The following is a 26,115-nucleotide window of genomic DNA, read 5'->3' on the forward strand; positions in this document are numbered from 1 at the left end:
CTGGATTTGGGCTCAACTGTCATCTCTTCAGGGAAGCCCTTGCTATTCCCCAGCTAGATCATCTTTTCATCCTCTTATTTAATAAACACTAAGCACTTATTGGTGCTAGCCACTGTTCTAAACGTTTTATACATATTCGCTTATTTAATCCTCATAAAAATTCTGTGAGGCAGGTACTGTTACTATCTCCATTTTCGATATGAGCAACTGAAGACTCGGAGAGGAAGTAACTTGCCTAAGGTCACAGAGCTAAGGCATGAGGAGTGGGGTCTGGAGCAGTCTGCTGGCTCTGGCGACCTGCCTGTCCCTTGGGGTTATACCGTTCCTCCGTCTGCTCCCACAGAATGCTCCTCCTCCTCCAGTTACACCAGGCGCAGTTCCTGGCCCACAGGAGGCTCTTGATAAATAGCTGAACGAATGAATGGGTGTCAGCTATGAGTTTTAGATGATATATCTCAGGTACATTATAGCTAACCGGTGGCGATCTATGCGTATACGGATGTATCTGTACATGTTTATATGCGTGTATGGTAATGCTGCAGGGGCAATCTTTGATTTTTTGTGAGATAGTCACTTGGAAGCTGAATCTATAAAATCTATCAATCTACCTATCTACCTATCTATCTATCTAGCAACACCTTTGTTACTCAGTTCTGTGTAACACATCCCTAACTTCTGCTGGGCACATCCAAGGATGTCTAACTTAGTGAACTACAACATAAATCATCTTCCTTCTTAACCTGGTTCCTGGTTCCTGTTTCTCTTATCGTCTCAATCACCCAGGCCTGAAACTTCAGGAACGTCTTTGATTTCTCCTCCTTGCCACTCTGTAGCCCCATTAGGCAAATTCTCCGCAGTTCCTGTCCTAGAGGCCGAGTGACACAGTGGAGCCAGCACAGGCCTGGGCGCCAGGAAAAAGCTGGCTTTAAACCTCAGCTCTGATACTTGGTGTCTGAGGGACCTTGCGTAAGTCCTCAGATCTCTTAAGTCAGCTTCTGCAGGTGTATATGGTCATAACATCCACCTAGCAGAAGCGCTGGAAGGATGAGTGGAAACATATGCCAAGCATGACACCTGACTCCTTGGGAGATGCTCAGTAAATGCCAGCTGTCACACTATCACCCTGGTTCAGGCACTTCCTCCTCCCACTGTGCCAACTCTATGTCTAGAGTCCGGAGAGCCAGACTCCTAGGGTTTTGGTATGCACAACTTGATAGCTAGTGGTTGCATTCATTAAGATTAGGAAGGCAGTAGCTGTTAAAATTAATAATTAATTAAGATATTAAATAATAATTGTTACTGAGCATTTGCACACAGCACTTTTGCTAAAATATTCCACGTATGTTCCATGAAATGTCTAATTTTAATTGCTACAAAAATCCTGTGAGGTAGAGACCATTATTACCCACGTTTTACAGGTGATAAAACTGAGGTTCGGGGTAATTTGGCTGAGGTAGCGTATTGGCACATGGAGGGACAGGCATTCAAATCAGACCTGTCTTATGTCTATAGAGACTATGCCCTTTACTGCACAACATACTGCCTTAAAATTCACAACCTGCAGAAGCCAGGAATGACTAACAACGATAGTTTTACATTTCTCAGTTCCTATGAAAGTAACTATCTGGGGACATTCAGGTCTTCTATTCTAGAACCATCTTTGTCTTTCAGACAGGTCTGAATTCATTAAATTCCCCTAGTCCAACTTCAAGCTTGATTTCCTTGCTAATGTGGGATTTGAATTTACGAAGATCGCACATGTGGTCCTAGCTCCTCCATTCCGTAGCTATGTGGCCTTGTGCTGTGTAAGCCTCGTTACATCTCAGTTCCCTTGGGGGCAAAATGTGGACAACAACCTCCCAGCATTGCTGTGGATGATGTCCTTCACCTTGCTCTTCTTGCCATCAAACACACACCTAACACTGGTGAATTCATGAGAGCGCACTGTAGCTGATGATCCCCAGACAACGTGACGGCTGAGCCAGGAACTGGGCAAGCGTGGTCAGGAAGGCAAGGACAATCAAGGCAGGGAGCCTGCACTAAAGGAGGATTGCAGTGTCCCTGGAGAGTTACAGAAGACATACGTATCCTTAAAGAATCTTACATAATGCTCAATCCGATAAGCTGATAAAGGAGAACACAGGGGCTGGCCACATGGCACAGTGGTTAAGTGTGGCATGTTCCACTTCAGCAGCCCAGTTTGTGGGTTCAGATCCCAGGCATGCACCTACGCTACTTGTCAGCCACACTGTGGCAGTGACCCACAAATAAAGTAGAGGAAGATTGGCATAGATGTTAGCTGAGGGCTTATCTTCCTCAAGAAAAAAATAAAAGAATGGAGAATGTAGTCTAGATGGTAGACAACTGCCACCCCACGTCTATGCGATTGCCGAAGTCTGAGCTCTGACGACAGAACAGAGAGGACCCCCCCCAGCTCCTACAGATGGGATGAGAGACTCAATGGCAACTCACCCCCATACATCTGCATGGATTTAGCAGAAGTGGAAGCATGCAACACTTAATAGTCAGACAAGGAGGAGACTCTAAAGACCAATAAAAATGGTGCAGATGATTTCAATAATCCTTATGGTTCCTGGCAGAAAAAGCCTCAGGCCAACACATGTGTTGTCGGGCATAGGAGTGCAGTTTCTATAATCAGCATTGGTCTTTAAATTTTTAAAAATCATTTTTTTTCAGTCTTATTGAGATGTAATTGACATAATTAGCATTGGTTTTAACATGACAATGTTTCAGAAATAAAAGTTGAAATTCCAAAGAGTTTATGCAAAAAAAAAAAAAAAAGAAGGGTGGATAAGGTAAGCCTCTGACTGGCTGCCATCAATATTGGTGCACCTGGCCAAACATGGGTGACATTTCTTCAATAATGAAACTCCCAGGAAAGGAAAATCCATGCTGTTGTCAAAAGGACGGGTGGAACGGCCTGTCCCATGTGAAGGGGTTCACTCTCCTAAGACATCTTCCTCAAAATTCTCATTTTGTGCAAAAAGTGAAATAAAGTGCACAAGGAGAGTCACTCCCAGCTTAGCTTTCCCAAAAGTTACATACAAATGAGCCTGTCTGTCTGTTCTCCCTAATAAACTATAGTCTAAGCAAAGGCAGAATGCATTTTTCCCTTACTTTTGCTGAACGCTATTAGGACAACTGACGTTGAGCTCCATGTGTGCCAAACTTGGATTTTTTCAAAGCGTCATGTGAGTTTTAAAGGCTACACAAGTGATGGGAACATAATCGTCTTGGGAATCCACAAATAACTTTTTAAAAAGTCATAAATCTGGACTTCATGCCTCATAGTTTTCAACAACTGCAAGAAATAGGTCAAAGCTCGAACACGGTAGGTTCTTTTTCTCTTTAGCGGTCTCGGGGCTGGCTGCTCTGGGCCTTTTCCATTCGCTTTAGTGATAACTACGAAAGCGATCCAGCCACACTTGGTTCCGAATTGCTTTTAATGCTCGTTTTTCAAAAATCATAATAAAGTACATACGAAAATAACTTCTATAGAACTTTTTATTTGATTCTTTAAGAATTGTCTGGCAGGTGGTTAAGAAATTTTCAAGCCTATAAAAATACTAGAGCAAATCCATAGCATACTTGAAAGTTGGGAGTCTAAGCAAAATTTCGGAAAGAGCTGCAAACCAATGACCCGGGAGTGTTCTGCGTGTCTTCAGCCTTCAGAGCAGTAGTTCTGACTGTGGCTGTACATCAGAATCCACTGGGAAGCTTTTAAAATAGTGTTGCAAGGGCCCAGCCCCACGGCAATTAAGTCAGAATGCCTTGGGGGCGTGCTGGGCATTAGGATCCTTAAAGCTCCCTGGATGAATCTAGGGAACTCAGGCTGAGAAAGGATTACAACAGTGGTTCTCAAACCTGCATGCTGCAGACACCTGGGGAGTTTTAAAGAATAGCGGTGCTGGGGCCCCAGTTCCAGACATTTTGATTCAATTAAAGGGGTGAGGGACTGTGGCCAGGCGGGAGGAAGTTAACGATGCTCCTAGGTGAGTCTAATGAGTGAGAACCACCAAATCGCCAAATTAAAACCAAAGAGGCCTCCAAGAGTAAGCAGTTTCACGTGCACAGGCCTGTTGACAGTTCTAAGGGCCATAAGCTTAGACATCTGTAATGAGTATTTAACAAGTGGGTACTAGTTGCCTTGCATTGATCCGTCTAGCGAAGAAGGACAAAATATAGTGCCTGTCTTAAAAAGCTTGAATCGTGAAAGTAAATCAGTTTAGCTAATTCAATTTCAGTTCCAAGACAAATTAACCCCCCACTAAAAGATGAGCTTTCTTTTTCGTAGCCAGAGTTCTCCAGTTGTCTCTGGATTGTCTTTAGGCTGCCACCTGCCTTTCCTCTCCTAGGGGTCTGTAGGCCCTGGTGCCTCCAACTCCGCTCAGGCCCTCTGCCACCAGGAGATATGCTCTGGGGCTGGTGAGTCAGGGGCCTGTCCCACCCTGGCATTCAGGCCTGCGGTCTTGTCCTCCTGGCCTGCCCTCCAGTCCTGCTGACACTTGAGTCCCGCTTGGGCTCCAGCTTACCTTGCTGTGGGTGGGCGCTCTCCGCGGCCTCCTGGGTGCCGATCAGGACCAGTATTCCACCTGCTGGCCTTCCTTACCCAAAGCCCTGCCTTCCAGCCTCCACCAGCTTCGCGCGGGTGTACTGGTTGCTCTCCTGCCAAGCGCATCCTGGATGGGACCCAGCTTGACAACATGGGCCTCCTGGTTTCCCACGGTTGCCAATCTTTTGTTTTGTTTTGATCTGGTCTCCACATTTTCTCATGTGATCTTCCTCCCTCTGAGATATCTCCATTCCATGCTATTGCTCAGTGTGGAGGAGGGGAGAGGAGGAGGCATTTCCTCCTCCTGTCCCCTCCCTTGGGTTGACAATCCCTGGCTGTTTGGCTGGGGGGAAGGCCCTCTAACTAGGGCGTGGATCTTTAACAGCAAATGACTACGACACCTCACATAGGTTAAGTTTTTTAATGAAGCTTTTTCAAAGCCATATTTGGGGTCAAGATGTACACAATGACCTATTGTGAATTTTATTTTTAGGTCACTTGAAAGTCCAACATTGTGAATTTTCAAATTTGAGTAGGGATGAATTATGTTTGATTTCTCAAAGGTTTTTTCCCTCCTTCTTTGAGGGTTGCGAGATGTTTCAGATATTTTATTCTATATACAAGTAAATGAAACAACTTTATCATTCCAGGGTTTCAAGGATTTGTTTTTCTGTATACTTACAATCAGGCATATTCTTCAGAGTACGATGGAAAAGAAGCATTCTCCAGGATCTTGCGATACTCCTGGACTTCGCAATTTGTGGGCTACCTACAGGACCCACTGCACTTACCAAATGTTTAAAAACTTGTTTATGAATTTGTTCTATTAAAACAAAACCTACTGATCTGGATTTTTTTTCTTATTTACATTTTTACTATTTACATTTTCTTATTTACATTCTTATTTACAAAAAGAAATTTCAATTATTTTTTTGATTTAATTCCCAGTGCTTAAAAATGAAACAATTTCTCTACATCCTTCGAATGAAGCCACAGGCCATTGGCTGCTGACCCTGGTGCCTTCCCACAGACTCAACCTGGAGGGCAATGTTCCCTTCAGAGTCCAGTGTGTGCAGTCTGGCCACTCAAACATAACGATTATTTTAGAAGATACTGGCGCTTTGCAGTGTCGCATCTTGGTTTAAGGACATATCATTGTTCACATCTATGATTTATATTCTGCTGAGTCTTTGGTCAGAAATGCAACCCTGGCCACAACGTTTTCCCAATGACTGGCCTTATAGTGTGGTTTCCGGAAACAAATCGCAGTGAAAGGCCAGGGACTCCCTGCTTTTAAGTTTCAAAATCCTTACCCCAGGGTGAAATAAGTTCTTTTTCAATGAATCTGAAGTCCCAAGGGAGGAGGGGCACAGAAAGGAGGAGAAAAAGGGCAACTGCCAAACTCGTAGAAAGGAAAGAGCACATTTGGATGTCAACGCTTGGAAAAAGGGATAAAAATGTCCCAAACATGAGTGACGGTTCTGGAGTTCAGGAGCCCAGGAAGAACAGGGGCTGGGCGCCCGGAGGCCCAGTTCCTTTGTTTCTCCACTCACAGCTGGCTGTGGGGTCACCAGCGGGGAGACTTCACCCCCCAACGCCTCACAGGGGAGACATAAGGATGAGAAGGAGTAATCAATTCTCCGTGAAATAACAGAAGGCATCGTTGTTGGTGGAACGACTTTTCTAGGCCTCAGTTCTCAGCCAATAAAATGAAGGGATGGTACTGGATAATGTCCTCATTTTCTTTCTGTGTGGACATTTTTGATTCGATGGTTCCTTCTGGTCAACTTCTTTGCTCTTATTCCTTTGTACTTAGCAACTCAATTTCCCCCAGGTAATTTCAAAAGTTTCTATTGTACTTAACTTTACAATTCTAAGAAATTTTGTCCATATTACAAAAATATACCGGGGAATTCCAACATTCACTGGAACATTCCATTGTATTCCAATCTACCTAAACAAATAGTCCTGGAGGTGTATTGGGGAATTTGTTTAAGAAATTCGTCTTTCAGGTACTGGAGTCCAACACAATCCAGATTTGAATGGCCCAGGGCCTACTTCTCTTTCAAAGTCTTTTCCATTGGCTAAAACACCGTAGGCCAGTGGGTGAACACATCCGCTGGCCTTGTGGAAGGGCTTCACTGGGAAAGCAGAGCACAGGAGCCATGTGATGCTTGGAAAGACATTTGACTTGGTGCTCAAGCAGCAAGCAGTGAGGACCGCTGAGATGAGGGAGTCCAAGGACCAGGCTCTCCCAGTTCTTCTTGTCAGTGAGACAAGTGAAGTGCACATCAAGCATATAAAAAGCTCATTTATTTTCATGGAGATTGAATACTTTGTAATGTAGTGTAGAATCACCACATACAGAAGAGTATTGACTTCATAGAAGTTCAGAGAATGAGAGTGACTAGTGACGGTTTCCGAGTTAGTTACTGACTCAGCCTCAGTCTGGATCTCTTCTTAGAAACTTACACAGCCTACCTTCCACTTATTTGTTTGAAACCAAGTTTAGCCTTATCAATAAGTAGTGCCCATGTAACTTACTGAAGACGGGAACGGTGCTTCCACACCCAAACTCCTATCCCAGACCCCCTGCTGATGCCTGTAACATCAGCTATATCTTAAAACATAAACGTCCCTGGGGGAGGAAACCCACTGGCTTAAATTCACATAAATGCATAAACAACTGATAGTCTCATTTTCTAGCAATGTGCATGTGCTTATTTTTTGTGCTCAACTTTTTTTTTTTTAAAGATTTTATTTTTTCCTTTTTCTCCCCAAAGCCGCCCAGTACATAGTTGTATATTCTTCGTTGTGGGTCCTTCTAGTTGCGGTATGTGGGATGCTGCCTCAGCGTGGCTTGACGAGCAGTGTCATGTCCGCGCCCAGGATTCGAACCAACGAAACACTGGGCCGCGTGCAGCGGAGTGCGCGAACTTAACCACTCGGCCACGGGGCCAGCCCCCTTGTGCTCAACTTTTAAAATTGACTTTATTGAGGTATAATTTACAAATAATAAAATGTGCCCATTTTAAATGTACAAAGTTTGATGATTTTGAAAAAAAAATATATACATATAATCATACCTCAATCAAGAGTAGAATATCTCCATCATCCCAGAAAGTTCACTCCAGTCCCTTTCCATTCAATTACCTCTCCCACCCATGGACAGCCACTGATCTGCTTTCTGTGACTTTCCGTAGATTGGTTTAGCCTGTCCTTGAAGTTCACGTAAAGGGAATGACACAGCAAGCACTCTTCCAGGCCTGGCCTCTTGTGCTCAGCACGATGTGTGTGAGATTTAACTATGTTTATGTGTGTATGAATAGCCTGTTCCTTTTTACTGTTGTGTATATTGTTGTATTATTGCATGAATATACCACAATTTTCATCATTCGCCTGTTGATGGACATTTGGGTTTTTCCATGTATTAGATATCATGAATAAGGCTGCTGTGAACCGTGGTATTTCAGTCTTTTTGTCGACAGATGCTTTCTTTTCTCTTGGGTGAATACCTAGAAGTGGAATTGTTGGGTTATTTAGTAAGTATATGTTAAGCCTCCAAAGAAATTTCCAAATAGTGCTCTAAAGTGTTTGTGCCATTTTATACTCCCGCCAGCAGAGCAGGAGTTCTAGTTGCTCATGCTCTGGCCATCATGTGGTGTTTTAACTTTGGCCTTAATTTGGCCATAGTGGGCATGTAGCTGTATTTACTGTGGTTTTAATTTGCATTTCTCTGATGACTAATGATGTTCAGCATCTTTTTATGTGCTTCTCTGCCATTCACATAACTTCTTTTGTGGAGTTCTATTCTTAACATCTTGCTTGTTTTTTAAAGAACTTGGACTGCGTTGTAAGGCTTCTTTGTGTATTCTGCATACAAGTTCCTTTTCGAATATACAGAATATGCCTATTTTCTCCCCGTCTGGGGCTTGCCTTTTCATTTTCTTAAAGGTGTCTTTCAAAAAACATCGCTGTTCATTTTCATGAAGTCCAACTTGTCAATTTTCTTTTACGGTCAGAGCTTGTACCTGGATTTGTGTCCTAAGAAATGTTTGCCCATCCCAAGGTCATGAAGATTTTCTCCTATGTTTTCTTCTAGAAGTGTTATCAACTAGTATGTTGTGACAAAGGGTAAGGTGAGAGCAGCTCACTAGAGAACAGGTGGGAAGAGGAGGGCAACATGCAAAAGAAAAAGAAAGAGAAAACTGAAGACAAAATGGAGCTGGCCTCTTTGATAACTACACATATGAATGGGACCATGAAAATGAGTGCGTCCCCCAACCCCAAGACCTCACACAGATGGACGAGGACTTAGGGAGAATCAGGCAGTAGGTGTTGGTCACTTTCTGATTTTGCATCCCTTTTTAAAAAACATTTAGAATGGATTCATTTCTGGGGAAACTGGGAGAATCCAGGCTGCAGACTAATGCATGGGGCGCAGAACACCAAGTGAAAGCAGTGGTATCAGGGGACTGATGCCTCAGGTTCATAACACACTTACTCCACACACACACACACACACACACACACACACACACACACTATTATACATGTGTGTAAATATATCTAATTTATTTTTTCTACTTCAAGACCATACTTGCCAGGCCATATTTAGTTGATTGCATCTCTTAAAATAATCAAAATGGAATAAAATCCAAAGACACAAAACAAATATCCTTCAGAGAGTGGCCAGAGGTCAGACCCAGGAGCAGAGTTTAAAAGAATAAAATATGCAGAGTGGGGCCAAGAGGTGACTAAGGGGGAAGGAGATAAGATCTGTCCACAAATACCTGGAGGCTGTAAACAACAAGGAAAGGACAAACCAGCAGCCCACAACAAAGGCTGACCAGGAATGTGCTACGTATTTAGGAGAGGAAGCCGACAGGCAAGGAAGCCTCCCCACTGGCAGCTCGCTGTGAGTGGAAGAGCACAGCTCAGGCCTCCTCCTCCCGCAGCCTCCCCCTAGGCTAGCCCTCGGGCCCTTGCTTCTCCCACTGCTTCAGTCTGGTTCTTCCTCTCATTTCCACAGCCATGATTCTCGCTCAGGGTTTCCCGTCCACACATGTGGCTGCCCAGTGACCTCCCATCAGGACTCCTAGATCTCACTTCACCTGCCTTCACTTCATTGCCTGGAAATCATCATGCAGCTCAGAGACCATGTCCCTCTCTGGCTCCAAACCCTGCCGGATAAGGGATAATGACCTCAGTTTGGTGTTAAGGCCTCTACAATCTGGTCCCTAATGACCTTCCACCCTTCCCAACGAGTACCCTTCTCGAATCTTTCTGCTCAAGGAATTCAGCTTTCCTAACGTTTATCCGTACAGCATTCAGAATCTTGTTAGCTCCTTCCAATCAGATTCAGTTTTAACTCAAGATATTGAGTGTCTTCAATGGATGATGCAGGGGATTAAAAAAAATGAGGACAAAAATGTGGACCTTGCCTTCAAGCAGCTCGTAATCTAGCAGAAGAGACATACATAAACAACTAACTAAACTATATGATATTATTTATCCTTTTTGTACTATAGTATTTACACTGGTGATATAAAAACAAGACTGTAAAACCATAAAAAAGGGTGCAATTAATTTTTCCTGGAAGGTCTAGGGAATGCTTCTCAGAAAAGCTTGTCCTTAGGATGATTAGGAAAAGGATGTGTGTGTGTGTGTGTGTCTTGGGTGTGATGGGCAGGCAGGGTGAATCAGTGATCCTGACAGTGAGGCTGGCAGAGGAGAGACTGACATAAACAGCTTGGTTGCAGGTACAAAAGGTAGTCCTGTGCAGCCAGTTGGCATTTGGAGGCAGGGAAGCAACGGGGCTGGCAGGAAGGTGGGTTGAGAACAAGCTTTGTGAAAGGTATTGAATGCCTTGCTGAAAAGTTTGAAGTTGATCTTGCAGGCAAAAGGAAATCACTAGAAATTTAAACATGATGAGATCCATGTTTTCCAAAGATGCATTTACAAAGATAACTGAAAGCAGTGACAGTGGAAGTGGAGAGAAGGAACATCTGGAAACACAGCTGACATGCATTGCAATCCACAACAGTGAGGGTCAGAGACGACACTCGGGGTTCCAGTTTGTGTGGAAGGCCAGTGATGCCATTTCAAGGAGCCTGTGTTGGAAGCACAGAATGAAGACAAAGTTTAACTCTCTCCTTCCTGAGGGCTCAAGTCCGTATTTCTTCCTCTTTACCTCTTGATGGCCGTTTTATCTGCCTCCATGTGCACGCATTTAGCAATTACGACCTGACTCCCTGCTTTTTTCCTCACCTCGAACTGTGTTAATAAGAACCGTGTTATGTTTTTTCCAGTAGATATGTCTGTTCAGTAGTGTTAGCTAATGTGGATTAGCACTCATCAATAATGTGGAAGTATCTGTAGCCATAAAGAAACCAAAAGACATCTGGAGGCCTTCCAGACCTTCTATGTGTTGCCTTGAAGTATTTTTGGAATTACCTGCTGGATCTCTTGCATTGTTTATCTATCGAAACAATGTTAAAAAAAAACAACCTGTATTTATACAAACTTATGGAGGTTTAATTTTTTCATTTCAGAGTAATGTTGTTTTGTTCAGTCTTAGTCAGTCAATGAAAAAGAAAACCTAGCTAAAATAAATCTTTTGATACACAGCCACAAAGTTTTTGCCTTGTCACATTTACAGTCTCAGGTCAGTCTAAAAATTGGAGACTGATCCTGCAAGCCTAGGCCTTCCTTCTGGATGAGGCATGCTCGAGGTCCAGCTCAGCACGGGAGTTGAGGGAGAGTGCTGACGGAACCCCTGGGGAGACAGCGCTGCACGGCAGACGGCTGTGACTGTCAAGCTGACATCCACAGTGATGGGCAAGCATTAATGTGCCTAAAGTGTCAGGCTTCTAAACTTCAAAACGAGGTACGACTCCGATTACAAAATGGGCCAAAGACATAACAGACCCCTCAAAGAAGATTGACAGATGGCAAATAAGCACATGAAAAGATGCTCCACATCATATATCATCAGGGAAATGCAACTTGAAACAACGAGATACCCCTGCACCTATTAGCATGGCCGCAATCCAGAACACTGACAACGCCCAATGCTGATGAGGATGAGGAGCAACAGAAACTCTCCTTCACTGCTGGTGGGAACGCGAAATGGTGCAGCCACTTTGGAAGGCAGTTTGGCGGTTTCTTACAAAACTAAACATACTCTCACCATACAACTGAGTAATTGCCCTACTTGGTATTTATCCAAAAGACTTGAAAACTAGTGTCCACACAAAATTCTGCAAACAGATGTTTACAGCATCTCTATTCATAATTACCAAAGCTTAGAGGCAATCAAGGTGTCCTTCATTACGTGAATGGATAAACTGTGGAACATCTGGACAATGAAATATTATTCAGCACTAAAAAGAAATGAGCTACCAAGCCAAGAAAAGACATGGAGGAAGGTTAAATTCATATTATTAAATGAAAGAAGCCAATCTAAAAGGCCACATACTGTATGCTTCCAACTATATGACATTCTGGAAAAGGTAAAACTATGGAGACGGTAAAAAGATCAGTGGTTGCCAGGAGTAGGGTGGGGAAAGTTGAATAGGTGGAGCACAGCTGATTTTTAGGGCAGTGAAATTACTCTATATGATACTATAAAGATGGATACATGTTATTATGCATTTTTCCCAACCCATAGAATGCACAACACCCAGAGTGAGCCCTAATTAAACTATGGACTCTGGACGATCATGAAATGTCCACATCGGTTCATTGATTACAAGAAAGGGACCATCTGGTGGGGGATACTGATAATGCGGGAGGCTCTGCACGTGTAGGGGCAGGAGGTACATAGGAACTCTCTGTACCTTCTGCTCAATTTTGCTCTGAACCTAAAACTGCTCTAAATAAAAGTCAAGAAAAAAAAGAGGTACCATTGCCCTGGTGAGAATATCAGTTATCCCGTGCACTTGGCTAGCACTCGCTCCGTCTGCAAAGCCTTCCTTCATGTGGCATTGGGGCATCTTCCTGACATGTCTTTGAATGGACAGGGCAGGCTAACCATCCTGATTGAGCAGACGGGTGAGACTGCCAGGCCAGGTCACAGAAGCTAGAGAAGGACTGAGGACCACTGCAGGCACCCTCATCCTCACGCACTCTCCCTGGGCCCCGCTCTGGGCTCCTGACTAAGTTCCATTAGGAGCAGCACCTCACTTGTCAGTGCACTAGTGAGCTTTCCAAAGACTGAACTCTTGCCAGGGTGGCTGCAGTTTTTGCATATTCTGAGGCAGCATCCCAGCCCAACCTCTCAGAAAAGGATGGGAAATTCAAATCTAAGATTTCTGTGTCTGTACCCACTTAGCTCAAGCCATTACTGTAAATTTGTAACACTATGAATCAAACTGTTACCTAGCTTCTGCTGTTAAATGTTTACTTTATTAACTGCTTAATAGCAAATAGAACATAAAGAAATCAATCCACAGTGCTTTTCATCTTTATTAATCTCAAATTCATTCCCCTGACTGATGGTTACTTGTGCAATAGCATTGAGGTAAACGATTATTTCACTATGATTTCACTTATTTTATACAAACGTTATTACAAAAATGCCTGTCTGTATGTATAAGGGGAGACTTCTCCCTGCTTTATTTATTTAATCTTGATAGGTGATATTTTTTAGTGTACACAATCTCCAGTTGAATCTCTATGTAATTTCCTACCCCCATCCACTGCCACTACTTTAAAAAAAAAACCCAAAAATGAAGATAAAAAGTAAATCCAGGGGAAAACTACCAGGAGACTATTTCCAACAACAGATGACTCAACTAGCACCTGAGAATTTGTTGTACTTGTGTGTGCCGAGGCTCTGAACTTCCTGTTTCAATAAAATACCAAACAAGTTGTGTTTCCTTTACAAATAGGCTATTACATCAAGCCCTGTTCCTATCATTTCAGGTTTTTGTCTCCATTCCAACATTTTCTTTGGCAAATGTAGAAACATTCTAATTAAAGTGGAGAGGAAAACAAGCATCATTCATCACGATAAGAATAACGCACAAAAGAACATCCTCGGGTTTTCATTCTCTCGCTAAGTTACGCTCCACTTTAAACAGTTTGGGGACTGGCGTCACACTGTCCCTGACGAATTCCCAGGTAATGGCTTAAAGCGCGCCTGAGTCACTTGAGAAAAAAATTCCAAAGGTATCAATAATTCCTGTCACAAGTTTAACATTCTCTTAAAAATATCCTTCCGGGCCGGAGAGGAAGGCATTCCTTTGGGCAATCACGTAACAACATCAAGGTTTCTTTTTAAGATTCTGAGATTACAGGAGTCCTTCCTATTTATGACCATGCAAGCCCGAGATGAAAGGAATAGTCTTACTTCCCAGGAGCTGTTTAAATGGTCACTTCTATCAAAACTTTTAACAGCCATATATTTGCTCTGAGAAGTGCCATCGGAATAGGTTTAATGCTTTTTGTCGTACATGGTTTAATCAGAAGGGATCAGGTCTTCTTGCTGCTTTCTCTCTCCTCCCAGTTACGTCGGGGGTGTGTATACATCTGTGTCTATATGCAAGGCGTGCATGCACATATTTTAGCACGGTGTTCATGCCCAAGCCAAAGCTCCTTTTGTTTGGATTTAAAAGCACTGTATTTTGGAAAGTCAAAATCTGAAATGCATCCAGTGGGGAAGCTGCAGTTCTAGCAAGGCTGCAGCAAGAAATGATCATTTCTGGTCTGAGACTTCTCCAGTCCTGTCTGTGTCAGCTCTTTTCAGGGTCTGGCTAGCTTTTCTCAGCTACAGCAGGCAGGAGAAAGCCCACCACAGGAGCATGGGCTGCGCACGCACCTTCTCTTAGGGACGCATCGCAGCAGCAAAATATAAGAGCATGTCCCTCTAACTTCTGTTCTGAAGCCACCTGCAGACCCACCGCTTAAACATGGGTGCAGATCTGTGTGCTTCAGCTGAGAACGGTAAACAGCACCATTTACCTTTTCAAAAGGCTTCCTGTTGAGGATAAAGCCCTGCTTTAAACCAGTGAGAGAACCGACCTCTGAAGGCAGTCTTTACCCTCCAGCCCACTGCTTTCTGTGCTTGCAGACCCTCTCGATGAGCTTGGTCCACAGTGCTCACTGCTGAGCCACGGGCATCTCGAGGTGAGGAACCAGGCCTGCTTTCCTCTCTCTTTGGTATTTGAGGCTGGGATCTGAGCTTTGTCTCTGGTTTCAGGGGCATCTGCTTGGCCTCCCACTTTCTGACCCCTCCATTCCCTGCTGGAGCTCTGGGTCTGCCTGGGATTCCAAAAGGCTCACTCCTGTGCCGGTCCTAGACTTGTGTAGCCACGTTCTTCTAACCCTGACCCCCGGCCAGCATGGGAACCGACCATCTTTCAGAGGCGCAGGCCGCATCTCCAAGGAGGCGCTCTGATCCCTGCGTTTGTGTCCCCTCCTTCCTGCCCCACTGCAAATTCTGTGCACTGGGGACATTCTCATTTCATTGTGGGGGATGCAGTTGCAATTATACACTTGCACACGTGCTAAGCTAATGTTGTCTGGAAAAGGGCAGACTCACCTGGGAATGTGACCGTTCATTCAGCCTGCACTCACCAGCATCTACTCCGTGTAAGGCTCTCTGCAAGGTGCCAGAGCAAGAAAGACCAAAAGCATATGGCTTTGCCTTGAGAAGCTCACATTTCTTCCAAAGAGACAGAAGAGGGCAGGGTGAGCCCTCAGAGTGGTGGTTATGTGGGCTCACTAAGGGGAGATACAGCATATGTAGGAAAGCAGTGAGTTCAGAACAGGAGAGTTGGAGGCTGAGAAAAGCAGGACCGTCTTGAAGGATATGTTGCCAGAAACAGACAAGTTAGGAAAGAGACAGGGACTCCTCCTTGGCTCCCTCCCCGTTGCAGGCACCAGCTCTGGGCCTGCGGGGCTCTCCTGTCTGCAGCAACAGCTCCCAGACAGCGGGGGCAGGATCCTGGCTGGGCGAGTGAACCTTCGGGCTGAGAGTGAGCTCTGGGCCCAGGGCTGCTTGTTATTTATCTCTGCACTGTCTCTGGTGTCTGCAGGGCCAAGTGGCAGTGGCACAGGCACATAAAGTCCAGCTTCCACGTCAGATTTGTCACCTGTGAACCAAGTAACCAGTCGTTGCTCTAGAGTCTGTATCCCAGCCTTGACTTAAGGAATCCCTTCTTGACATCTAAAGTCCACCTGAAGCACAGGAAGACAACCATAGGAGATGCTGTGTCCTGCCTCTGCTCCCTTTCTTCCATATTTTCTCCCTATTGACAGGGATGATGGTAAAGATAATCTTTACGGAACCTTTATGAGCACTGGGCACACTGCCTGGGATTAGTGCTAACACAGCTGCCCACTTAATTCTTACAGCACTGCCATCACTGCCCTCATTGAGATGCTGGGCAGGGACAGAAAGTGCCCAGAGTCACACCCGGGAACTAAGAGGACAGTGTCTGGTGTTGCCCGACTCAACTCTGTGCTTGGACTCAACCCCATGCTCTTGACTGCTGTGCACCATCGCTCCTTTCCTACCCTCCAGAGTGGCCTAGAGAATCAGTTTAGATTCTTTACTGATTTAATTTACCAGTCCCAACTGGTTGCTAAAATCTTACCATATTATCTATATCGAGGTCCTCACATTCATTCTTTATTTTTGTTCCCCCAGGAATAAATGACCAATAAAAACTGTATATATTTAGGTTATACAGTGTGATGTCTTGATATACTACACACTGTGAGATGATCCCCACAATCAAGCTAATCAACATACCCATCACCTCACAGTTACCTTTCTTTGGTGGTAAGAACACTTAAGATCTACCTTTCACTCTTTGCTTTTTTGTTCTTCTCCATTGTCTCATTTGGGCCTTGGCCATTTAATGTTGATAATTAATAAACTCCACTGCAATGTATTACCCTTTTAGAAGACTATGGATTCCAGCACAAAAGGGAATTATTTTGGCCTTGATCTGGTTGGGTCATTTCAGTCCTAGTTTGTTGACATCTACCATGGCCCAGGCTCTGTGCTGGTTGCTGGGGATATGACGTGAAATGCCACAATCCTGTTTCCTGGGAATCCTTCTGTTCGCCCCTATCCATACCCAGATGCTCGTGTGCTCCTCCTACTCTCCACACTGCCTCCAAAGTTCGGGCTTCCTTACTGCCCATCCCAAGTCACCAGGTCATCTACTGTTCTAGTGTCTAGACTTTCTTGGCTGTCATGTGTGCAGGTACATAAAATACCTAAATTAGAAGTGATGGAGCCATCATCCTGAATGAAGGAGTTACTTTCCTCAACAGATACCTTTGGTTCCTCTATTGCTGATAACCTGTGACGATGCAGTAAGATGGCCACCTGTGAAAGCATTCTGAAGCTGGTTGAGCTACAAGAACATTTGAGCTCATTTATTTTGTCCTCTGCCCTACAGGTGAGTAAAAGCTACCCACAGTGGTGGAGGCCTTGGTAAAAGGCACAGTTCCAGGTAGACGCAAAGCCAAGATCTGAGCCCAATATGATTATCAAAATATCGTCCAATATCCTTTAAATTTAGATGAAAAGCGTGTCGCTCATGGCTTATTCTCTTCAGCATGACTAACACATGGAGAAGCAGCACTCCACGAATGTATGCTAAATGCGTGTGAAAAACTGTGTCTCAAAGGACACAGAAATGTATTTTTTTGTACAAAGGGGAAAAAAAAGAAAAAAGGAAGAAGAAACTTACACATGTGATCATTATTATTTATTGCTTATAGCGTTCATCTGACTTTCAAAGGCTCCTTTTCGGCGATTGATCTTTTTCCCTTTTGTGAAATGAAGATAAATACTCAATCGCGCCTACCTCTTTTCTGGTGCCTTGTCATCTGTACAGTGCCCTTACCTACACGACTGTCTCTGACTCTCCTGACAACTCTGTTACGATCACTGTCATCCACTGTCACCCTGTGAGAGTCTCCTCTCTACACAGCAGCCAGAATGGTTCTTTTAAGACCTGAGCCAGATCATGCCACTCCTGATGCACACTTGCAGCGTCCCCACATCTCATGTAGAGTAAGAGCCCGATTAACCTGCCTCACCTCACTGCCTACTCCAGCTCCCTCCAGGTCAGGCCCCTGATCACACCAGGCGGGCATCCTCTCTAGTGCGTTGGCTCCACCTGGAACACTCTTCCCCTGCTGTCTACTTGGCAACTTCCTCACCTCTTTCAGCTCCTCTCCTTCTCGGTGAGATGGTGTAATGCTGCACGCCCTGATAACCTCTCCTTTCTCCTTTGGGGTTTCCTCCCTTGTTCTCTCCCATGGCACTTATATTACTTGCTTATTCTGTTCATTCGTGGTATCTTTCTCCTCCCTTAGAAGGAAATCTCCATGAAGGCAGTGCTGTGGTCTGATTATGTTTCCCCCCAAATTCATATGTCGAAACCTAGTCCCTAAGGTGACAGTGTTAGGAGGTGGGGCCTTTGTGAGGTGGAGCCCCCATGAATGGAATCAGTGCCCTTAGGAAAGACACCCCAGAGAGCGCCCTGGCCCCTTCTTCCACATGAGGACACAGTGAGAAGACGGCTATCTGAGAACCAAGAAGTGGGCGCTCACCAGACACAGAATCTGCTGGCCTTGACCTTGGACTCTAGAACTGTGAGGGAGAAGTGTTTGGTGTTTATGAGGCACCCAGCCTGTGGTGTTTTGCTATAGGAGCCTGAGCAGACTGGGATGGGTGGGGTTCCTCGCCCCTTTTGTTCTCTGTAGCATCCCCAAGTACTCAGAGCAGTGCTCAACAAAGGCTGCGAATCAGTTAGTCATCGGTATTTACTGAGGGATTAAGGACCCGAAAGGTAAAGCGATTTGTCTGAAGTCACTAAGTCAGTTAGCAATAAACTCGATCTCAACTCATCTATTCTTGACAGTTATACTGTCTAAGATTTACAAAAGGTTATTAGTTAATATACCAGTCAAAAATAGTTAAAAAAACTTTGAAAATAAAGAAAAGTCTAAAACCACCACAGAGCCACTGAGAAGAGGGAGCTAAAATGGTCTTTCTTCTGCCCCTTAAATCAGGCCCTTCTCCAGGTTCATTCCATCACCCAGAGAAGAAGGTTACAATTAGACCTCTGATGTATTTATGCCTTTCCTTCTCTCTGTATACAATCTTAGAAATGAGCGATGGCAGCTGGAGGCTAATGCCATCTTCCCCTGCAGTCCTCTGTCAGGGGACATTGAGCTGTTCAGTCTTACTCCTTTCTTCTACAGAAAAATGCTTCATCACGTGCTCCCATCATGTGCCCCCGACAGCCTCCTCCAGGGAACCAGCCTGACAGCAGCAGGCTCCTCAGCCATGTGGGTGGATGAGATCCTACACTCACTTACTGTTTCAAAATCAACGGGACAGGATCAATGGCCCATATTTCTTGGTAATGCCCTAGTTGTTCCATGGAGGGCCCATGAGTGACTCTTTTGGAAGGATTTTCATGATCCACAAGAGTGGTGTCCTATCTCTGGGCTGGACCACAATGAAAAGAGGCCACATCCCATAACGGTGACTCCCATCATAAGGACCTGTTCTGTGCACATCCCTTGCCCACGTGCCATCACCTGGCTCACAGCACTCCGCTGATTTGCTTCAGTGAATTTCGTAAAAATAAACAATCCTTCACAATAAACACTCTCCAGGATCCTGCATGAGGATCCGCCTGACAGGTTTGCCCAGAACACACGGTAGAGAGGCCGCGGGGGCAGGCGCGGCACTGTGGCCCCTCCCTGCGTGGCTGCCACCCTCCCACTCTCCTTGCATCTCCTGCTGGAGCACCGCAGCCACCCCTGCCTGAATAGCCACCTGTCACAGCGCTGCCTACAAGCAAACGTGGATCTGCGAGAGAGGTGGCATTGAGACCGTCTGTGGGACATCACCTCTTTTCTCTCCAAAGCTTCTGTTTGCTTGAGGATTGACTGCGGTGCCAGCTAGGATGCTTCCCACCAGGGACAGCCACATTCGCAGAGGAAGAAAGCAACAAACAGACTCTGCTCTGATAGAACGATTTCAATCTCAGCAGGAGAAACACCTTCACAGTGAAAGGGCATCTTCTCTGCTTGAGAAGTCTTATGCCATGATGTCAGGGCATTACCCAGGCTCCACGAAAATATACCGATGGTGCCCCAAATCATAGATTTATAAAGGGGCCTGAGACCTCTTCTCAATCCAAGCAAAGTGAGAAATCCCTCAGTAAAACCTGGGATCTTAACAAAGCCTTGAGGCAGCAATTCAAGACAAAAATAAAGCTATTTGAAAAAAAAAAATAGAGAAAAACAAGGGCCTAGATCACTTTAAAAATAAATAAGTACAGCCTAAACATTAGAGTGACTTTGATTTAAAAAGAGCAAAGAGAGAAACTGATGACTGAAGGAAGACCATTGTGTGTTTGGTCTAAAACCAAATGGGATGGCAACAAGTCTTTACACCCCACGTCTGGAGCCCACTGCACACTACAAGCAGAAGTGACTAGAAGGGTCTTCTCAGCAGATGTCTTCTTACATGACTGGGGGCGGGGGAGGGGAGTGGCACCGTCTTGAGGTTCAGAGCCCTGAAAAGGAGTCACTGCCCCATCCCAGTGGTCCACCAACCAAGGTCTGAGAGAGACGGAGCCCCTTAACCTCTCCTGGGACTCAGTTTCCTGAACTGCAAACCGAGAGGCCAACATCCCCGAAGCACTCTGAGGTTCTCACAGCTCAAGGCCTGTGACGGAGAAGGGTCTCTTGGGATTTGTATGTGCCAGGACTCACACTGCCATGCTATTCCTTTTGAAATGACTTTGATTATCTAGGCTCTGACTGTCACCTCTTAGCAGGTGCTCATGGCCCACATGCTTTTGAATGCCTCATTTAACCCTCACACCAACCCTGTTAGGCAGGTTATTATTCCCATTTAAGACAGAGAAACCGAGGCTCAGAAGGACCTTACCAATTTTCTAGAAAGCTCTAACATCTGCATTTCTACCCAGCTATATTTGACTCCAAAACCAATGCCCTTCACCCTTCTGCTTGAACCTCCCCATTTGAAAAACCACATAAAAATTATGTGATAATAGGCAAATGTCAGGATCACTGTTACCTTTGGAGAAGGAGGAAGGAGAAGGGAATCAGGTAGGGAGGGATACAAAGGGAGCTGTAACCTTGTAAAATTTGCACTATTTTATTTATGAAAAGCAAACAAAAAGTGGAAGCAACAGTAATAAAATATGAAGATTTGATTGACGCTGAGTGGCGGGCCCATTAGTATGATGCTATTTTCTATTCTCTATACGCTTGAAATACTTTATCAAATATCTGTATAAAGGAAAAGAACTGATTAACAATGACACTCCAGCAGAGCTTCCCATAGCTTTCTTGTCCCAGTTTGCCTCACAGAATTCTTCCCCACTTCTGTCTCATAGGTTTCCCTGGCATTTTATGTAAACACAGAGCAAAGTTGAAAGAATTCTACAGTGAACACAATATACTGACTGCTACCTAGAGACACACATAAAATCATGTCCCTCTCTTTCTTTGGCCTTTCAATAAATGTAGAGTTTGCCATGGATCAAAATGAAGAATTCTATGGGTTGTAGACTGTGTGTCCCCAGCAGTATTTGAATGCTCTTCTATTCAACACAATGCAGAAACTATGAGTCTCCTGGTGCTGCTTCTAAAAAATTCAGCCCTCAAACTTCACCAATAAAGCTGAAGCAAGAGGTACCCAAATTATCTGTTCTCTAAGGGCCAAATGTCCTGGAAGATGGTGGGTACCTAGAGTTTCTCATCCAACGGACAGAGCGCGCTGGAGGGAAGCCTGCAAAGATATTTCTAGAGGGCTCTTAAAATGCTGTTGCATTTAAGGAAATTCAGGTTTTTTAAAACCTAGTGGACAGAAGAGAAAAATTCCTGTTAGTCTAACCATGCATTCCACACATGGGTGATTTCAATAGGGGAAATTTCCATTATTTATGCATATACTGACTTCGTGGGCCAGCAATGTAGAATCATTTTTGCCAGGGTTTATCACTCAACACTTGATAATCTATAAACACCATGTGAGATCAAGACCTTAATAAAAAGTAGCCCCAGAGTTCAACTCTGATGTAGCCTCCAAAACAGTAAGCACAGAGAGCATAAAAAGTAGGCATGTAGCTAAGGAGAATGATTTTAATCAATCATTGTGCCTAGTGAGGTGGCCTTGGGTCAGAGGGCCCTAAGCCAGTCTTCACTGGCCCATGAGGAGGTCAAAGTGACCTCACTCAGCCTTAGTGTCCTCCTCTGCCAAGCAGAGATCATCCCAATACCGCCTCACAGAATTACTGTAGGCGCCGAGTCAGGTAACCTACGGGAACGAACTTCGGAAACTCTAAGCTGCTCTTCAATGTTTACAATTTTAAAATTATAAATTTTTAAATCTTTTTTCTTCAAAAGTTATTTACCTATCTTAAGAAGAACAGGCTGCCTTTTGCAGAAGATACATTAATGCGACCTTTTCTGTTGGTAACTTTAAGAGATTATGAACTACTAGCAGGAGCACCACAATTCTTAGACATCAAATCCTCTCCTTCTGCTCCTGGAGTTCGCTTTGTCATGTTCCCATCATAAGTTATTGCTTGTGACAAGGTCTTGGGACAGATTGGCATCCAATATGCCACACAAGAAAAAATGGTTTTAGAGCCACATTCCAGATTAAGCCGCTTGTCAGTGTGAACCCAGAAACCAAAAGATTGTCCGGTGGCTGAGAGCCAGTTTGACTTGAGTTTGAGAAAGTGCCAATGTCTTCTGCTTACCACCCAGGATGTCTTGCTTTTTGTGTTTGTTGCTTAGTCTTTGGTGAAATTACCTTATGACACATTTTAGAAAACATAAACCAAATGTTTTTTGCTCTCCATGCGTGAAATGATTACAGGCTGATATTTAAGACAGAGTGTTCTTCCACTCCCCTCCTTCCTCTACTTCATTCTAGCTTCATTTTTCATCGTTATTTCTATGTATAATTATTACGCATTTGGAACCTTATTTTTTCTCACTTAATGATATCACACTCAGATGTTATTGAAAACTCTCTGTGAAAACAATTTTTCAACTCTACATAATTTACTCAATCGTTCTTCTGGTACTGAATGTTTATTCCTTACTTCCCTACTTTTTGCTATTATTAAGAACTTTCTAATGCAAAAAGTTTTAAAATGAGGGTAGCATTTGAAATGCAACAGAAAAAGATAATATGGGGACAATACATGTCTCCTTTATGCGTGTCTTTCAGGTATTTTAAAGTTAACATAATTATTTATGAATCGAGACTTCTCTTTTGAATTATTTTCATTTCAATAAGCATAGATATATAGAATTATCCAATATATTTCTGCTGCATCTTCACATCTCAGTTTTACAATAAATAAGATAGAAAAGCATTCAAATGCTGTACACTGACTTAAAAATTAATAAGACCCTGAGACTCTATACATAATTCATTTAGTTGCAACAAATACCACAGCAACACTTGAAGAACACTGTAAGTTGTGACTGACAGGGCTTTTACTTGCTCTTCTGGTACAGCTGAGGAAAGCACGACAATGACACGAGAGGTGGAAGTGCCTGGCACACAGTAGGTGTTCACTGAAGCCTCATTTCCTTTCCCGTCCCCTCTAGCTTGTCTTCCTGAAAACAAAACCTTGTTGTTCAGGATTTCATCATTTCCAGATGCCTGCTCTTCAAATGACATCCAGAGCAGTACACACTGATGTCACAAAGCCTGGAATTTCTGGTGGGAAATCGGCAGTGGATGAACTCATTGGACACTAAGATCCTGTTTTCATGTCAATATCCTTAGTAATAAAATATGAGGAAAGAGGAAGTATGGCATATAAATAAGTGTTCCTCACTCACTATTGGAGCCTCAATTTATACCGAAAAAGGTCCCCATAAATTGAGGTATCAGTTGTTTGTTCTTCAAGAAGAAAAAAAAAACACGAATCCTTAACAGGTGAAAAAACATACTGCTAAAGTCTGAGTTCTTTAAAATGATTTTATTCCTGTCACTAAATTTCTCTAACATCTATCACTACAGGAAGGAGATCTCCTGGGAAAATTCTCGTTATGGATTTACCATCTAGGTATTCTGCTGATTTTTGTACTCCAATTTTCATATATTGATTATTTAAGAAAAATCTATTTGTAAAAGCAAAAGTATATTTTCAATGATTACTATCTTATCCTCTCCATGTTGTCATTTCTGCCCCTCTACCCTTTTGATCATTTTTTCTGATGCTCTATAAGTAACAACTAGAGTAAAAACTATTCAAAGTCCCCATTCGAGTCTTTTCCCTTAGAAGTGGGATTCCAACCTACCTATCATGGTGCTAGCGGACGCTGCAGTGCACAAGCCCCCTGGACTGAAGGCAGTTGAGGCGAGATGGGCAGTTATGGTAAAGAAGAGCTTGCCCGGGACTTAGAAGTGTCCCGGATAGGCCAATGACATCGGAACATTTGAAACGGAGTGGACTACTGATTTTGTTCAACATCTATTTGAAGGAGAGGTAAGAGCTGCAGGGTTCTGAGTGTTTCTATTGTCCTAAGCAATTCAGGGCTGGCCCAGACTGCCATACCCCACTCTGTAGACCCACGAGACCGCCCTCCTTAGGAAGGGGTTTGCTCCTTCCTTCTAATTCTAGCATACCTCTCTGGTGCTGGGGCGGGGGTCCTCATCCTTCCCAAATTGCTTCTCAAACTATTTCTTCCAACCACAAAGTTCGTTTTCCAAGGGACGTTTCTCATGAACACAATTTTCTTTCTGGAGCTTTCTTGTTTTATACTATTCCCCCCCACCTTTTTTTCTTTTAAATTAACATTTTAAGTGAATTTCTAGTTCTTTCTCCAGTAAAGGTTAGCACTCTTCAGAGACTGACAGCTGCCTGATTGGCCCAAAACTTCTCCTGGCTCTGAAATACAAAGTTGACTTGAGAGCGGCAGCCACAGCCTCCTCCTCACGGATGACGAGCGGGGTGGAGGTGAAGGCGGGGTACCCATGTGCCAAGCTTGATAGCGGTCAGTCTGCCTCAGGACCCAGCCCTGTCGCTGTTGTTAGCAGCCCCTCCATCTCCACCATAAACGAGTCCTCACCCTCAGACCCCTCTACATCCTCTGCTGGCAAAGTGAAAATTCTTTCACCTCTGTTTTCCCCAAATGACCAGACTTTGGAGAGCTTAAGACAAAATGGTTCAGAGATATCTCAAAATTGAAGGAAGCTTGAATGCTATGGAACTCGGTCCCTGGGAGAGATTTTCAAGTGGGCTGTCCCCTAACACATCAGTCAGAGGACACTGACACACAGCACAAAGTACATCATCAGTTTAGGTGAGAAAGAGTAGTGTCCCCTGCCATGTGCTTCCGGGGATTACACTTCACGGCCCTTTGACTTTGTCTGGGCTCTCTGGACAGGGTCCCCACAAGCCTTTGCTTTTTCTGCCATTTACCAAAGCTCCTTTGCATTCTTATAAAGGAGCACTGGCTGAAACCTTATTATCGCAAACTTTTCAAGACCACAGTAAACCTTCCAGGCCCCAAGACTGCTATTCTCCTGAAGAATCACCAAGTGATATGTGACTATACACGAATGTCTGCCAAAAATCATAATCAGATCCGTAACAATCAAAAACTGGAAACAACTCAAATGTCCACCAATCACCAAACGAGAAACACATAGTGTTCTGTGTTTTGAGTGTAGTGGTCATCACACGCCGCAGGGTTGCCAAAAGTCGCCCAACTATACGCTGAAAGTGGTGAATTTTATTGTATGGAAATTATACCTCAATAAAGCTGGGAGAAAAAAAAAATCATGAGCCGAAACAAACAACTAACAAAATCTAAACCAGAAGTAGATGTTGTGATGGCAAAGTCTGAGGACATCCAGTTGGAACCCAACGTGGCCGAGTTAGAAGTCAGTTCGGAGGGCTCTATATCTGCCAGACTTCAGTGAGTCATTTTTCCTGTCAAATTATTTTCATAAAAGAAAGAGGCACTGTACAGACTCCTGGTCTATATAATCCAGACCACCACCAGAGACGTTCGAGCCTGCTCACACCAAATCAATACACAGCACTGACAACAAAAATAAGGGACTTTTACCAACACTGAGAATCTGAAACAGATGTCCTTCGCTCTGGGTTGAACAAACAGTGCTGAGAGTGCAAGATGAGGGCATCGCTGGTCCCAGGGCTCCTCACTAAGACAGCCCAACTTCCAGAGTCCTCATTTTCTTAATGGGAGTATTTCCGTCACACAGGAATCATCTTAAGTGGTTTCAGGTCAGGATGCCCACATTATGGGAGGTTGTGTGACACCTCCCATAATGACACCACAAGAGGTAGGCTACTGTAGGCCAAAGCCAGTTATGGGATTCAGAAGTCCTGTTTCTAAATCTCTTAGCCCTTCAGCACATCCTAAATAGCACTGCCAGATTAATTTCACTCAAACTTGTTCATGAGTTTTCGATGGCCCCTCCTCCCACAGACATGAACGGCCCTAAGGCTAGGCATTCAATCTTCCTC

The 26,115-nt window shown here is 44.1% G+C and overlaps 1 protein-coding gene across 9 annotated transcripts in view; it reads right to left on the reverse strand.

Moving 5' to 3' along the window:
- MCPH1 (microcephalin 1) overlaps positions 1–26,115 on the reverse strand; it is a 235,481-nt gene that overhangs the window by 23,701 nt on the left and 185,665 nt on the right. For 2 of the 9 annotated variants that reach the window (XM_070499956.1, XM_070499955.1), the window contains exon 13: positions 7,353–8,088. The exons of the other annotated variants lie outside the window; for them this stretch is intronic. In XM_070499956.1, the coding sequence (XP_070356057.1) occupies positions 8,011–8,088 (78 nt within the window). In that variant the 3' untranslated portion in view covers positions 7,353–8,010. Of the gene's footprint in view, positions 1–7,352; positions 8,089–26,115 lie in introns of those variants that run through there. 9 annotated transcript variants of the gene reach the window in all.

This window comes from Equus asinus, chromosome 27, assembly GCF_041296235.1.
Source record: "Equus asinus isolate D_3611 breed Donkey chromosome 27, EquAss-T2T_v2, whole genome shotgun sequence".
Lineage (NCBI taxonomy): Eukaryota > Metazoa > Chordata > Mammalia > Perissodactyla > Equidae > Equus > Equus asinus.